This window comes from Penicillium crustosum (assembly GCF_028827405.1).
Source record: "Penicillium crustosum strain IBT 35664 chromosome Unknown utg000002l_segment0_segment0, whole genome shotgun sequence".
Taxonomy (NCBI): domain Eukaryota; kingdom Fungi; phylum Ascomycota; class Eurotiomycetes; order Eurotiales; family Aspergillaceae; genus Penicillium; species Penicillium crustosum.
Window position 1 is genome coordinate 5,755,510 of NW_026623123.1, and position 12,576 is coordinate 5,768,085.

At 50.1% G+C, this 12,576-nt stretch overlaps 6 protein-coding genes across 6 annotated transcripts; 2 read left to right on the top strand and 4 right to left on the bottom strand.

The window, feature by feature from the left end:
• Nucleotides 1–1,751: 1,751 nt before the first annotated feature.
• On the top strand, nucleotides 1,752–4,194 carry N7487_005679 (C2H2-type zinc finger protein; the record flags this gene model as incomplete). The annotated part of the gene is made up of 3 exons (XM_056873426.1): nucleotides 1,752–1,884; nucleotides 1,949–3,998; nucleotides 4,053–4,194. 3 exons carry the CDS (start codon nucleotides 1,752–1,754, stop codon nucleotides 4,192–4,194), a joined length of 2,325 nt encoding a protein of 774 aa, XP_056731146.1.
• A 799-nt stretch (nucleotides 4,195–4,993) lies between these two features.
• Nucleotides 4,994–6,032, bottom strand: N7487_005680 (uracil phosphoribosyltransferase; the record flags this gene model as incomplete). The annotated part of the gene is made up of 3 exons (XM_056873427.1): nucleotides 4,994–5,427; nucleotides 5,690–5,789; nucleotides 5,859–6,032. 3 exons carry the CDS (start codon nucleotides 6,030–6,032, stop codon nucleotides 4,994–4,996), a joined length of 708 nt encoding a protein of 235 aa, XP_056731147.1.
• Nucleotides 6,033–6,278: 246 nt separating this feature from the next.
• Nucleotides 6,279–7,508, top strand: N7487_005681 (FluC/FEX family fluoride channel; the record flags this gene model as incomplete). The annotated part of the gene is made up of 1 exon (XM_056873428.1): nucleotides 6,279–7,508. One exon carries the CDS (start codon nucleotides 6,279–6,281, stop codon nucleotides 7,506–7,508), a length of 1,230 nt encoding a protein of 409 aa, XP_056731148.1.
• A 208-nt stretch (nucleotides 7,509–7,716) lies between these two features.
• Nucleotides 7,717–8,475, bottom strand: N7487_005682 (uncharacterized protein; the record flags this gene model as incomplete). The annotated part of the gene is made up of 2 exons (XM_056873429.1): nucleotides 7,717–8,192; nucleotides 8,352–8,475. The coding sequence occupies 2 exons, from the start codon at nucleotides 8,473–8,475 to the stop codon at nucleotides 7,717–7,719; spliced, it is 600 nt and encodes a 199-aa protein (XP_056731149.1).
• Nucleotides 8,476–9,386: 911 nt separating this feature from the next.
• Nucleotides 9,387–9,698, bottom strand: N7487_005683 (uncharacterized protein; the record flags this gene model as incomplete). Its single annotated transcript, XM_056873430.1, has 1 exon — nucleotides 9,387–9,698. The coding sequence occupies one exon, from the start codon at nucleotides 9,696–9,698 to the stop codon at nucleotides 9,387–9,389; it is 312 nt and encodes a 103-aa protein (XP_056731150.1).
• A 1,165-nt stretch (nucleotides 9,699–10,863) lies between these two features.
• Nucleotides 10,864–12,195, bottom strand: N7487_005684 (uncharacterized protein; the record flags this gene model as incomplete). Its single annotated transcript, XM_056873431.1, has 1 exon — nucleotides 10,864–12,195. The coding sequence occupies one exon, from the start codon at nucleotides 12,193–12,195 to the stop codon at nucleotides 10,864–10,866; it is 1,332 nt and encodes a 443-aa protein (XP_056731151.1).
• Nucleotides 12,196–12,576: the final 381 nt, after the last annotated feature.

Below are 12,576 nucleotides of genomic sequence, written 5' to 3' on the forward strand. Positions count from 1 at the left end.
AAGATGCTCATTCAATGCTCCGATTTGCATTCTGCTCTGCATGTAGATCCTTTCCCGATGCAGTCCGGCAGGTGACGCCTCGAGGACAATACAGGGCACATACATCGATCCTATGCATAATGCAGTCGTACATGGCATGATGGAACACATAATCTCGAGTGGCACAGTCAAACAGATGAACAGCCACAAGGCGGGGACAGCACCATAGGGTCAGAGGATCCCAGGTGAGACCAAATCTGGACCAGTCAATTTATGACGCGACAAAAGTACCGTAGGATGATCTGTCAGGAGACGGGGATGATGGGCACCCAAGCATACATCCTTGATTTGAAGCCAACTGGATCGATCTACTTTCCCACTTTGACGAAACTATTCTATACATGGGATATGTATATTTACAGCGGAACAAAGTTACCCATTCTCAACTTCGGCATGCTCACATTCAAGGCGAAACAAATGCAACTCTATATGTGATCTTATGTATCCCTGTCTCATTCCCCAAACCATCGGAGTTGTGTGACAAGACTGTCAATATCATAGAAATAGAAGTCGATGATGTATCTAGATGGGATAGTTGTATGTACAATGTCGATCTTAGGAGGAGGGGTTGAGGGGTAGACGGATGTGAACCATGGTTGAGATCTATCAACGACATCCGAGGCTTTGATATCTGGAAAGATGGTACGGAGTACGGAGTACATACAACATACATACGTTGGATGTACTCCGTACTTTTCGGTTTCTGAGATGAGACTGATAGAATCCCCCTGTAGGGGGTAAAACCTGAAATTAGAGAATAAGGGGCAATCATTACCGTAAGCCTCTCGAAGTGTGCCACGATCTCGAATCACCCGCCTCACATGCCACATAATTTAACAAATCTCGATAAACAAAGGGTTTTCCCCTCCGTACCCATAAAAGCCCTGAGCGAGGGGCACGATTCAATAACATAATCCACTGTACATTGTAAAATCACCCTCGCAGAAGTTACTAAATAAAAACATTTAAATGATCGACACTGTAGTGTTTAATTTATTTAATAAAGATCCAAGGGGGAAATAGACAAATTGAACCATGTGGGCTTGCGATCGGGACAAATCTTATAGGGCTTTTTGGAATAATTACGTGTCGATTTCGTATGGTAAAAATGCATCGTAAAGAAAGAGAAAGGGGGGGGCACATTCGAGTGAGAAAGTGAGTGGTTAAAGGAAGGAAGAGTGCGTGGCCGGAGAGGGGGGCTGGGTAGTTCCCTTTTAGTTTGTCTCTCAGATAGTGAGTTTAGTTGTGATCGGGTCCCGCTTTCGCCCCCCCTCTATTGCCCAGGTCTTGACTTCAACGCGTAAAGTAAGCGATCAACTTAGGCCCACGTCCTTTTTTTTCCCCCTCCCTTCCTCAGTCCCCTCCCCCCCCCTCCACCCCCCCAAAAACCAAAAACCCGATTTCCAAATCCCAAATTCCTTCTTATTCTCCTCATCCTCCTTCCCCTCTCTTCTTCCCCTCCCCTTCCCTCATCTAATCGCGGTTGATCATCCCGCCCTTCTTTTTTAACAGCGTTTGCTTCTTTAATATTTCCTACTTGTGGCTGGACACCACCTTCTCAATACCCTTTACTTCCCTTTCCCCCACTCAAGGAATGATCAGACATCCCAACGAACTCCTGTCGTCGACACGCCTACAGAACCGGTGCGAGCTTACTCAGGGGACAATACCACCGTCAATTTCGCTCTTTCTTTAAGAGATAAACCGCACACATGGCTCCTTCCGCACCTGGGACAGCCAACTCGCCGGCTAAGAAAACATCAGCCCCAGAGAAGAAATACAAATGCCAATTTTGCAATCGCGCATTCAGCAGAAGTGAACACCGCAGTCGCCATGAGCGCTCACGTAAGATTCAGATCCTTCCCTGACGCGTCTTTTCTTCGATATCTGACAGACACGGAAAATATAGACACGAAAGAAAGACCCTTCAAGTGCTTAAAATGCCGCAGTACATTTGTCCGTCGCGATCTTCTTCTGCGACATGACCGAACTGTACACGCCAAGGACGGCGGAATCCCCCTGGTCGCAGAGGGGCGTAGACGTGGAGGAGGGGTTCAGAAAAATTCGTCTGCCCCGGCTAAGCCGTCGGTCACCATTGACCCGACGACGCTGGAGCAGATTGAAGCAAGCAGCGATGGTATGGTCGACCTTGAAACTGCAGCCATGTTGATGACAGATTTCCAACATAAGGCTGCAGCAGCGGCGACCGGTCAGGTCTCCGAGCGTTCCGAATCGCTTTCGCCAGGACGCGGCTCCTTCGAGCCCTACCTCTCGGGCAACGCCACTCTGCCTCAGATGCCTTGGGACACGCTTGTCTCCCCCGCGGAACCCGGCTCGATGCCTACTCTCGTCGATCGCCATGGCCCGGTCGGAGACGTTCTCATGTCCAACTCGCTGCCAATGTCTGGCCACTCTACCCCGAATGCTCTGTCGCCTTACCCCTCGATGACTGGCCCCGTTAGCCCGGTCAACTACCGCCGCTCCCCCGGCCCTAGTCAAGCACTGACCCTTCCCAAGGCTCCCCAGCTCGCTAATGATATGGAACGCAACTATGTAGTGGACCGAGTTCAGGGATCAGACAGCCTTGGTGCGCTTCCCGATACTTTCCAGCTTCCTTCTACGGTTGCGCTGAACCGGTATTTGTCCACCTACTTTAACTTGTACCATCCTCACTTGCCGTTCCTGCACCAGGAATCATTTAAGCCTTCCCAGGTCCCGGCACCATTGTTGCTTGCAGTTTTGTCGATTGGTGCGCTTTACACTTTCGAGCGTGAGCACGCCTTCATGCTGCATGTCGGCTCCAAGGTCCTGGTCAACCAATTCTTACAACACAAGGACAACTTCGATTCCCGCAAGTGCCCCTTGTCATTGATGCAGGCTACTTTGTTGAACATGGTATTTGAGAGCTGGAGCGGCGACCCCAAGGGCCTTGAATGGACTTGCTCGATTAAGAGTCTCTTGGCCAACATGGTCGCTGGCAACCGGTACCAGCTCAAGTTGAGGACCCAAGCCCGCCAGAATGTCCAGCCGTCGCGCGAGGAGTGGATTGAGGACGAATCGTGCCGTCGTACATACTTCGCCGTGTACATTTTCTTCGGCATGTTGACGCTCACATTCAACCACACTCCCGCCATGAGCTTCGATGAGTTCGACGACTTGGAGCTCCCATCTTCAGAGTCTCTTTGGAACTTGGACGCGACTGATGATGAGACTTGGCGCCGTGGCACCGTCTCCAGCGCCTTGACTGTGCGCGAGGCCCACGACTTCCTTTTCCAGGGTGAACAGACCCGCTACAGTGCTTTCGCTACTCGTGTTCTCATCAACGCCCTGTTCCTGCAAGTTTGGAGCCACAAGCGTAGCTTTGAGGCGCTCCAAGATGTGGTTACCGAATACAAGCTGCGCCTGGCCCTCGAGACTTGGGAGAACTCTCTCGAGGTTTGCGAACCGGAAACAATCGTGGTCCCGCTTAGCACTCCTCAGAAGGGTCACCCCTTGATCTTCAACTCGATGGCGGTCTACCGCAACACCCGCGCCCGCCTGGAAGTCGACCTTAAGTCCATCCAGGAGGCGATGCGGTACCACTCCTCATACGAGGTAGCGGCTGCCATGACCGTCGCTCGTGAGAAGGTCAAGCGGTCACAGGAGATGAACAAAGTTATCCAACAATGTTTCGAATGCATTGAGATTGCCGCTATTCAGGGTATCAATTGGGTTGCAAAGACTTCCGCTACCAACTGGAGTGTTGAGCACCCTCTCTGCGGCCTGGATCTGATGGTCATTCTGAGCCTCTGGCTCTACCGCCTGGAACATGACGATGAGCCGGCAACTGAGGCTGAATTGGCCCTCTACAACAAGGTCCGCAATCTGTTTGACGACGATGCCATCGACGCCTTTGGAAAACTCAGCTCTACCGTCGCCCGTGTATGGGGTAACATCCTAGACGGCGTGGTTGTTTGGGGGTAAGTTTATTATTTCTGCTCACCTTGATCATAAAATAACTAACCGTTTTACAGAATCACCAAGTTGATGGGCGAATCATTCAAGCTCCACTCCCAGGCCCTAGTCGGCTACGAAGATTCTCTCCGTGTTGCCAAGGATCAGCCGATCCATGCGGTGCCAACTAAGTCGCTTGCTAGCGTCGGCACTGCATACTAAATTTTCTTTTCATCAATCTCCTTGAGTTGATTTTTTTTCTTTGCCTTTTTTTTTTCGATTTCTTACTCTCATTTGTTGGACGCTTTCATTGGGACACTTCGGGATTCGGACTGGACATACCAGTGGGCAGGCGGGGTGTTGGGCTTTTCTGGAATACTTCGCCTTTTGATATCCCTCTCGGTGGTTCCTAGTCTTTTGCTTTTTTTTGTTATTTCTTTTTGCATCTTCCCTGCTTTTTCTTGCACCAGGGAGTCCAGTGTGGTGTTTCTGCTTTCCGTCTTCGACACCTGGCTGGTCCTGTGTGTACTTTCGCACTCCGTGGAGTTTGACTTTATGGTTCATACTAACCCCTAATCGTGCCCCCTCGTCCATCTGCTTTTTATGCTTTCGATACCTTTTGACATTTCATGCGTTCTCGTTTTCTGCTTTCATATTTTGCAATTTGCCTCTACTTCTTTGGTTGGTTTCCAACCGCTGTATTTGATGTTAATTGCCTGCGCGCCTTTCTACCCCGTCTTTGCTTTTAATGCTTTTTACGCTCAGCATTGCTTTGAAAATTTTCGCATTTGTTTCACCTGCACATGTTTTTATGCCGTTTCCATGTACTATACGTTATCGATGAATCACCTGGCGGGGACAACCTCTTTTCCTAAACCATTAGACACTAGGTTGTAGACTTGTAGACTTGGATTGTAGTTTGTAGCCTTGATCATTTACAGCCAGTCTGTAGTTGCAGTTGATAGGTACATAACCATCCTTCGTATCTAAACCCGAAACAGCCATGCTTTAATGCCAAAAACTACTTCCCAATAGCAACAAATAACCGATCACCAATATCTCCAATGCCAGGGACAATCATGCCCTTCTCATCAACACCCTTGTCAATACCACCAACCCAAACCTCAACCTCACTCCAAGTCCCCGCAGCACGCTTGACCCCCTCTTCCGAGGCAAGCAAGCTAAGCATAATAACCTTTTTTACACCCCAATCACGGAGCAATTGGATCGCCGCCTCGGCCGTTGCACCAGTGGCGATAACTGGGTCTAGCAACACAGCCAGGCTTGCAGCTGCGGTGTTGGTAGTTGGGTTCAGGGAGGCTGGTGAGGCCGGCGACAGCTCCGACCGGTGGAAGGGGAGGTTGTTGTAATATTCTACGGGTTGGAGAGAGACCTTTTCGCGGAACAGACCCAGGTGGTAGACTGGGACTGGAGTTGGGAGGAGGTCGTTTAAGGCTGGGGGTTGTGTAAGCGGGGTTTAGGTACACGGGTTAGGAGTGGGGGATAAGGCTAGGGAGTGGGGGGAGGGGAATGGTGATAGAAGGAGATAAGCTGTACATGGAGCTGGAATTATAACTGGGGGTGTTTTGGATTGGATATGGGAATGCGAATTAGGGAATAAAAGAGTAATAGGGTAACATTGCAGGAAATAATATGGGTTACAGTTGTAGGGCTGGTTTGAGGGGGTTGGTTATGCGGAATAGATTGAATCACTTACCATCAACCATTCCTAGGCCAGAGCGGAGGATTGGCACTAATGCTAGGTCTGCTGGGTCAATGCCCTGGGTTTCATACTCGATTCCGAGGGGGGTGGTATCCTGAGAATCAGTGTTAGGAGATCTAGTGCTAGCGTTTGATGGATGCTCAGTCTTGGGGGATCTATTTACCGTTCCTGTCTTGACTACCTTCAACCCTGAGAAGGCTTCCACGCCTAGAATGTTGGCAAGGTCATGGACCAAGCCTCTTGTCTCGCGCGGGGTGGTGGAAGATGAGCGGATTAGGGAGAGTTTGGCTTGGAGGCAAGGGTGAGAGGAGACGTGGACATTTGATGGGAGAGACATGGTGAAGTGTAGAAGATGTTATGAAGAGGAGAGAAAGAGAGAAGAAGTAGAAGAGGTAGAAGAAGAAGAAGAAGAAGAAGAAGAGGAAGAGGAGTAAAGCGAAGTAAAGTAACCAGCTCCTTCCAAGGTTGTTATCTCCTTCCCCTCATATACACTTGGGCGCTAACCTTATCGGACTCCACCTGATCTCCCGGTTTTCTTGGCAGACTTTTCCCTTTATCCTCTTCTTTTAACCCTTGAACGGCAATGCTTCCAACTACCGAAGACGACCCCTCAAAACACAGTTACCCTTTAAGAGAGTCCCAATCAAACCCAAATGAATCATGGCCAAGCTCGGGTGACCACGCAGCACCTGCACCACATGCATCTGCTGCGCCGCCACTCTCCAAACACGCAACGCACATCTACACCGTCTCCTATTTAATCTTCTTCTCGCTTCTGGGCACACTAGCTCGCCTAGGTTTACAGGCACTAACATTCTACACAGGCGCCCCCGTCGTAACAGGGGTGCTATGGGCGAATGTAGGCGGAAGCCTGATAATGGGCTTTCTTAGCGAAGACCAGAAGCTATTCCGCGAAGAATGGGGTAAAAAACCAGCCAAAGAACCAGCTACAGACGAAGTCGAAGACGACCCCAAAGCCAAGAATAAGAAACACCTAGCTGCGAAGAAAACCATCCCACTGTATATTGGTCTGACGACCGGGTTCTGCGGCTGCTTCACCTCCTTCTCGTCCTTTATGCGGGACGTCTTCCTCGCTCTGGCAAATGCACTCCCCGATCCGTCGCTGCCTACCGGATCCCACCCTGCCTCCCGTAATGGTGGATATAGCTTCATGGCGTTGGTCGCTGTGATCCTACTTACTGTGTCGCTGAGCCTGTCGGCGCTTATCGCCGGCGCGCATCTTGCCCTGGCTGTGGCGCGCGTAACACCCACCGTCCCCTTCGCGTTCACGCGACGTGTTCTCGACCGTGTGGTCGTCGTGCTTGCCTTCGGATGTTGGCTCGGAGCCGTGTTCCTGGCTATCTGGCCGCCAGACCGACATAGTGGTTCGGATGTGTGGCGCGGCCGGGCGGTATTCGCTCTTGTCTTTGCGCCGCTTGGTTGTCTTCTTCGGTTCTATGCCTCGTTGCATCTGAATAGTAGGATTCCGACTTTCCCGCTCGGCACGTTCACGGTTAATATTTTTGGGACTATCATTGAGGGTCTTTGTTATGACTTGCAGCATGTTAGTGGTCTTGGAGCGGTGGTTCCTGCTGCGATGACGGGTTGCCAGGTGCTGCAAGGTGTTATGGATGGATTCTGCGGGAGCACAACTACTATTAGTACTTGGGTTGCTGAGTTGAAAGGACTGGCTCATCGGCGCCATGCGTATTTGTATGGAAGTGCCAGTGTGCTTGTCGCGCTTGGGTTTTTGGTCGTTATCATGGGCTCGTTGTTGTGGACCCGTGGGTTTGCTGAGCCTGTATGTGGATAGATAACTGGTGGTGTATGATATAATGGACAATATAGCCCAAAGCATTCAAAATGGCAACTATATGAGAAAGACTAGAATGGCCAATCGACATGAATAATCCTATAGACAATATCATAATTACCTCAAAGCGCTAACGCCAACCCAACGCCATAATTCCATCCTTGCCCTCCATCCCATACAACATAACCTATATCACCATAAGCCAACTCTACTCCCGACTAGGCGCAGGTCCAATCTCAACAGACGGACCAATCCCACCCCCAAACCTATCAACACGCAAAGGACTCTGATTCAGACCCCTCCCTCCCTTCAACGCCATCCCGACAATACAAGAACTAACAGCTTTTGGCCCAGCCCCGCCACTCCCAAGCGGACTGACAGGGCCAGCAGTGCTCGGCGGCGTAGACCGACTAAACGGACTCCTGATGTGCGATGTGATCGTACACCCCTTCCTAGCTGGATACATCTCCATCCCGTGGACTGGCAGCTCAGCGCGGTTCTCGGGCATACCGATGCGGTCGAACGTTTTTTCTTGAACACCTGCTTTGGTTGTGTCATCGCTTGGACTTTGGCTTCGACCTACTGTTACAGAGGTTGTTGTTCCCAGGAATGGTTGGGTTGGGTTTTTGCTGCGGAAGGATTTGTGGCGGGTGAGGTCTTGGGCGTCTAGGCGGGTTTGGTATACTGGGGTTGGTTGTTAGGGGAATAATATAAGGTTGCTCATGATTGGTTTTTATGTTGGAATGAGATTCAAGATGTAGGTATGTATTTGAGTTGAACTCATAGACTGACTTGTAGATCTTCGTGTTGATATAGATATATGAAGGGAGGAGGATAACTCACCACGCCAGAGAGCAATGTATGCGCCTACAACCACTATGCAGAGAGACAAGAAGCCGAACATCAGTCCTAGCTCGTGGCGGAGTGAGGGCATCGGTACGTAGGGTGGGTATTTGTCTGAAGCCATGACGAGGGTTGGGTCTGTAGTAGAGCTGCAGTTGTCTTTGGTGTCAAGTGTAGTAAGGGTATACGTCCACTTCTATGGACGGGAAGGATCTCTCTTTCTAATAGTATTTCGAAGATGGAGCTCGAAGAGAGGAAATCAAAGAGCGATTGTCAATGTGGGGTGTAGAGTAGAAATCTGATAGCTCTCTGCGTTTGGTGGGTTGCTTGCTCACCTGCAATCAAATGAAAAGAGAAACAAAGGGAGGTCTTATTTTCAAACGCAAAACTTCCTTTGAGGGCGAAATTCTGATTTTCGAGTAACAAAGAAAGTCATCCCTGAGCCCGAGTCTCACCATGAAAGAGGCGCGGACTAACGAAAATCGAGTCTGAAAGAAAAGCAAGAAAAGCAAGAAAAGCGATAAAAGTAAGCGTACAGTCAGTTCGTATTGGCCATATCTATATATACTAATTAAGTAAATCCGATGTACTCCGTACACACGGGAGAATCTGCAAAACAAAAAGGTATCATGTACAACATGCATACAACATGCAACTCTATACTCCCGACAGTACCCAGTACATATAGTACACTGGCATGCTGGGGAATGCAATAGAAAAAAAGGGGGAGCTCAAATATCCGATCCCACGCCAGAACACAAGGCCATGGATGCAAAAATAAACAAAATGGGTAAAAATCCGCTGCAAAAGACCGTAAGAAAATGAAGAAGATGAAGGGTCGCAGAAGTATGTCAAGCGGAGTAAAAGATAAACAAAGTTCGAGCGGTGCCCGGCGTTTCACGTGTCGTAGAGAAAAAGAAGTAGGTCAAGGCGGGGGGGGAAAAGGTATATGTATGGAGAGTCGAAAGTCGCGAGAGTCGATAGTCGAAAGAATCTCAAGCCGGGGTTTCGTTTCAAAGCAATGCATGTCAACAATCACCCGAGCATCACAGCCGCCAGAGCAGTAAAGGTCAGTCCGATAGCCATGCCAATCCACGGAGTCTGACCGAGGGAACCCTCACTGCGCGCCTGGAGGACATAGCGAGCAGCGAGCAAGCGCATCTCATCAGACGGCAGGTCGCGATCCGCAAACGGAGCGAACTGTTCCCGCGGAGCGAATTCTGGTAATGAAACGGCGGGTGAGTTGTGCGCGAGTTCTGAGGAGAGGCTGGCGCCCCCAGCGGGTTGTTGTGAGTCGGCGAGGACGGCGGCCGGGGCGAGGAAGGCCAGGAAGGTGGAGGGTTTCATTGTGAGGAACTTGGAGGTGTATAGTGTTGTATAGTATGGGAATGGACTGGCGCGCAAATACTTTGCGTTGTTACCTATGAGGAACAAGCAACGCCAAGGTGGTTGGTGCGGGTCGTGGGGGACGGGGTGTCCGGAGTTGGCAAGGCAACAGTGGTGCAGATGGAGGTGGAGAAGAGGTTGGGAGTGACGATATTACTCTGAATCCCTTCACAAATATAAGAGGATGTCTCAGAACATGCCACTTAAGTTCGAGTGGGTTGCTGTGTTGGATTTGTCGCAGTCAGGCAACCGGGGAAATAGGGGGCTAAACACGGGGTGGATGTTTCCGGCGTTTTCGCTTTTCCTCTCTCACAATTGTCAGAATCCAACTCACTCTTAGTCGTAGAGGAGGATTGAAAGAGAAAAAGAAGAATGAAAAAGCCCCCAAAAAACAGAAACAACCCAGGGGGAAAGAGGGAGATTAAGGGAAAATCAAGATGAAGCCAGTCAAGGCGAGGGCTTGATTGGCCGAGCCGCTCTTTTGTTTCCTTTGGCTCTCTTTGGCTCTAAGTCCCTGCCGTCCATGGGTGGGGGGACCTGTCCCTGGATTCTGCGGGTTTTGATTGGCTACCGAGATTCCTGTGTTTGAGGTTATCCAGTGTTTATTTATCCTTTAATATCCTTTAAATGGTGTGCTGTTAGGGTGATTCAATAATTTCATACTCTACCTAGGTATGGAGTATAGTATGCACATATAGCATAGTCCACACTTTAAATACAATAAAATCACATCCCATTTTAGGTTCTAATTATAGCTCTAAGACATCCCGAGGCTTAACGGACAGCGCCACAAATGATCGTCAACGCAGACGCGAAATTTGAGCGAATAGACGAGCACGCCCCCCGCAGGTAAGATGACGACGCGCATACAGCATATATAGGCAGGCGATACCAAAATCAAGATATTTTGAACCCTTGTCCTTGGCATCGACCAGATCAAAGGATATGGACCATCGATTTTTTTCAGTGGATAGAGTCCTGGGCACACGCTGCCTCGCACTGGTAGCAATCCAGTCGATCAGCCTTGATATCCGCTCTAATGCACACCCGGGCTTTTACTCATGCTGCCCCAGCGCAAAAATACCCCCGGCCTAAAACAGAGCCGTTGGGATCAAAATTCCCAGGTTCAGGGGCCCGAAATGTGTTCTTCGGTTTTGCAGTGCGCGCAAGTATTTGCAGGGCTGTGTGTAGGTGTATCTGTTAATGTAGCTTCTCTGTCCTGCAGAGAGACCGGGGACCGGGACTCTTTAGACTGACTGGCCTGAAGGTTTTTCAGCCTGACCTGCTCTCGCGATCTGCGCACCGCAAGGCGAATATCGCTAGGTAGGGAATCGGTTTGCATTAAACAATCCGCACAGGCACGGCAGTAATATCCAGAGTGGGGGTTCTTCGCTTCAACGAGTCGGCGCTTGCTGCTGGGGGCGGTTATCTCACCGCAGTGGACACATGGGCTTTTCAAGACTCGGGGATTGCTTTGCATGCGGGTAGCTCTGAGCTTTCTGAGCGCTGCAATTTTGACGGCACTTGGCAACGAGTCTGTATCAAGTAGGGACCGCGTGCATGGTTGGCAGTAGTAACCTGCCGCAGGATTCTGGGGCTCAACGAGCCTGCGTTTGCTGCTGGAAATGGTTATGTCGCCACAGTGCATGCAGGGGTATTCGCCGCGGCTCTGTTTCATCTGTTTGGGAGACTTGGGATCACTGGAGGAACTGGAAAGGCGGTGGGTTGTGGGTTGTCCCTTTGGATCGCCCGATGCATTACTTTTTGAGGCAGTATCAGTCCGCCTACTTCGTATGTTTTTGCGGTACTGGAAAGCCGCGAGATCTAACTCGGTTGGGAGGCTGCCGTGATGATTGAAATGGCGAACGCATGTCCGGCAGTGAAAGCCAGCTGAAGGGTTATTCGCATCAATGAATTTTCGGCTACTCCTCGGAACAGTAATCGCGCCGCAGTGCCTGCATGGACTTGTCCTGCTTGCCTCTCCGCTTGCCCTGATCCGTTTTCGCCGATTAATCGCTGCAAGCTGCTCCTCGTTTGGCAGATGACCATGGGCAAGGATGTTCCGAATGCATGCTTTGCAGTGCCAGCCGCTGGAATGTTTGCCAGGCTCGACATGCCTTCTAGCCTTAGGGACAGTTTTTCCACCGCAGTGCTCGCAGAGCTCTAGATCTTTAGCCGCAGAAGTCTCATGACGGCATTGCTGAGTCCATGGCCCCTTGCCATTGTCATAGAGAGTGCGTGCAGGTCTCAGGAGATCACCGAGTAAGCCCCGTAACGAAAACGAAGCTTTGTTGGTATGGTGTGGACTTGCCGAAGACCAGCGATGTGTGCAATGGGTGTCGCGTGATTGAGAGAAGGATCTTAGGTGTTGTATTATATTATGTCTTGTTGGGGTTCCATTGCGGAAGAGTTGCGCATAGGATAGGTTGCATTGATATCCGAGGGGACGCAACGACATGGCGAAGGTTCGTGTAGCACCGGAAACACTCGATTTGGCCTATGCAGGCATTGTAGAGGGAATTTGCGCAGTTGGATTGGGCCAGCTTATGGCTTGTGCTCGACTATAATTGCTTTTGGGCATGGAGGATGTAATAGTGATCAAATGCTCTGAATTCGACACGCGCAAACAAAGTTCGTAGCTTGGCCAGGGCAGATAACTAGGTCTTGGCATGTCTAGTGCCTTAATTGTCAGGCCTATATAAAAATTACTAAGCTCGATAACTGCCCAGGTGGCCATGGGAAAGTTTTAGAACACAAGGGAAGAAATAGAACGTGCAAAGCATTAGATATCAAAGTGAGACTAAAGGGGAAAATAAGAAGAGAAAGGCGAACAGCTTTG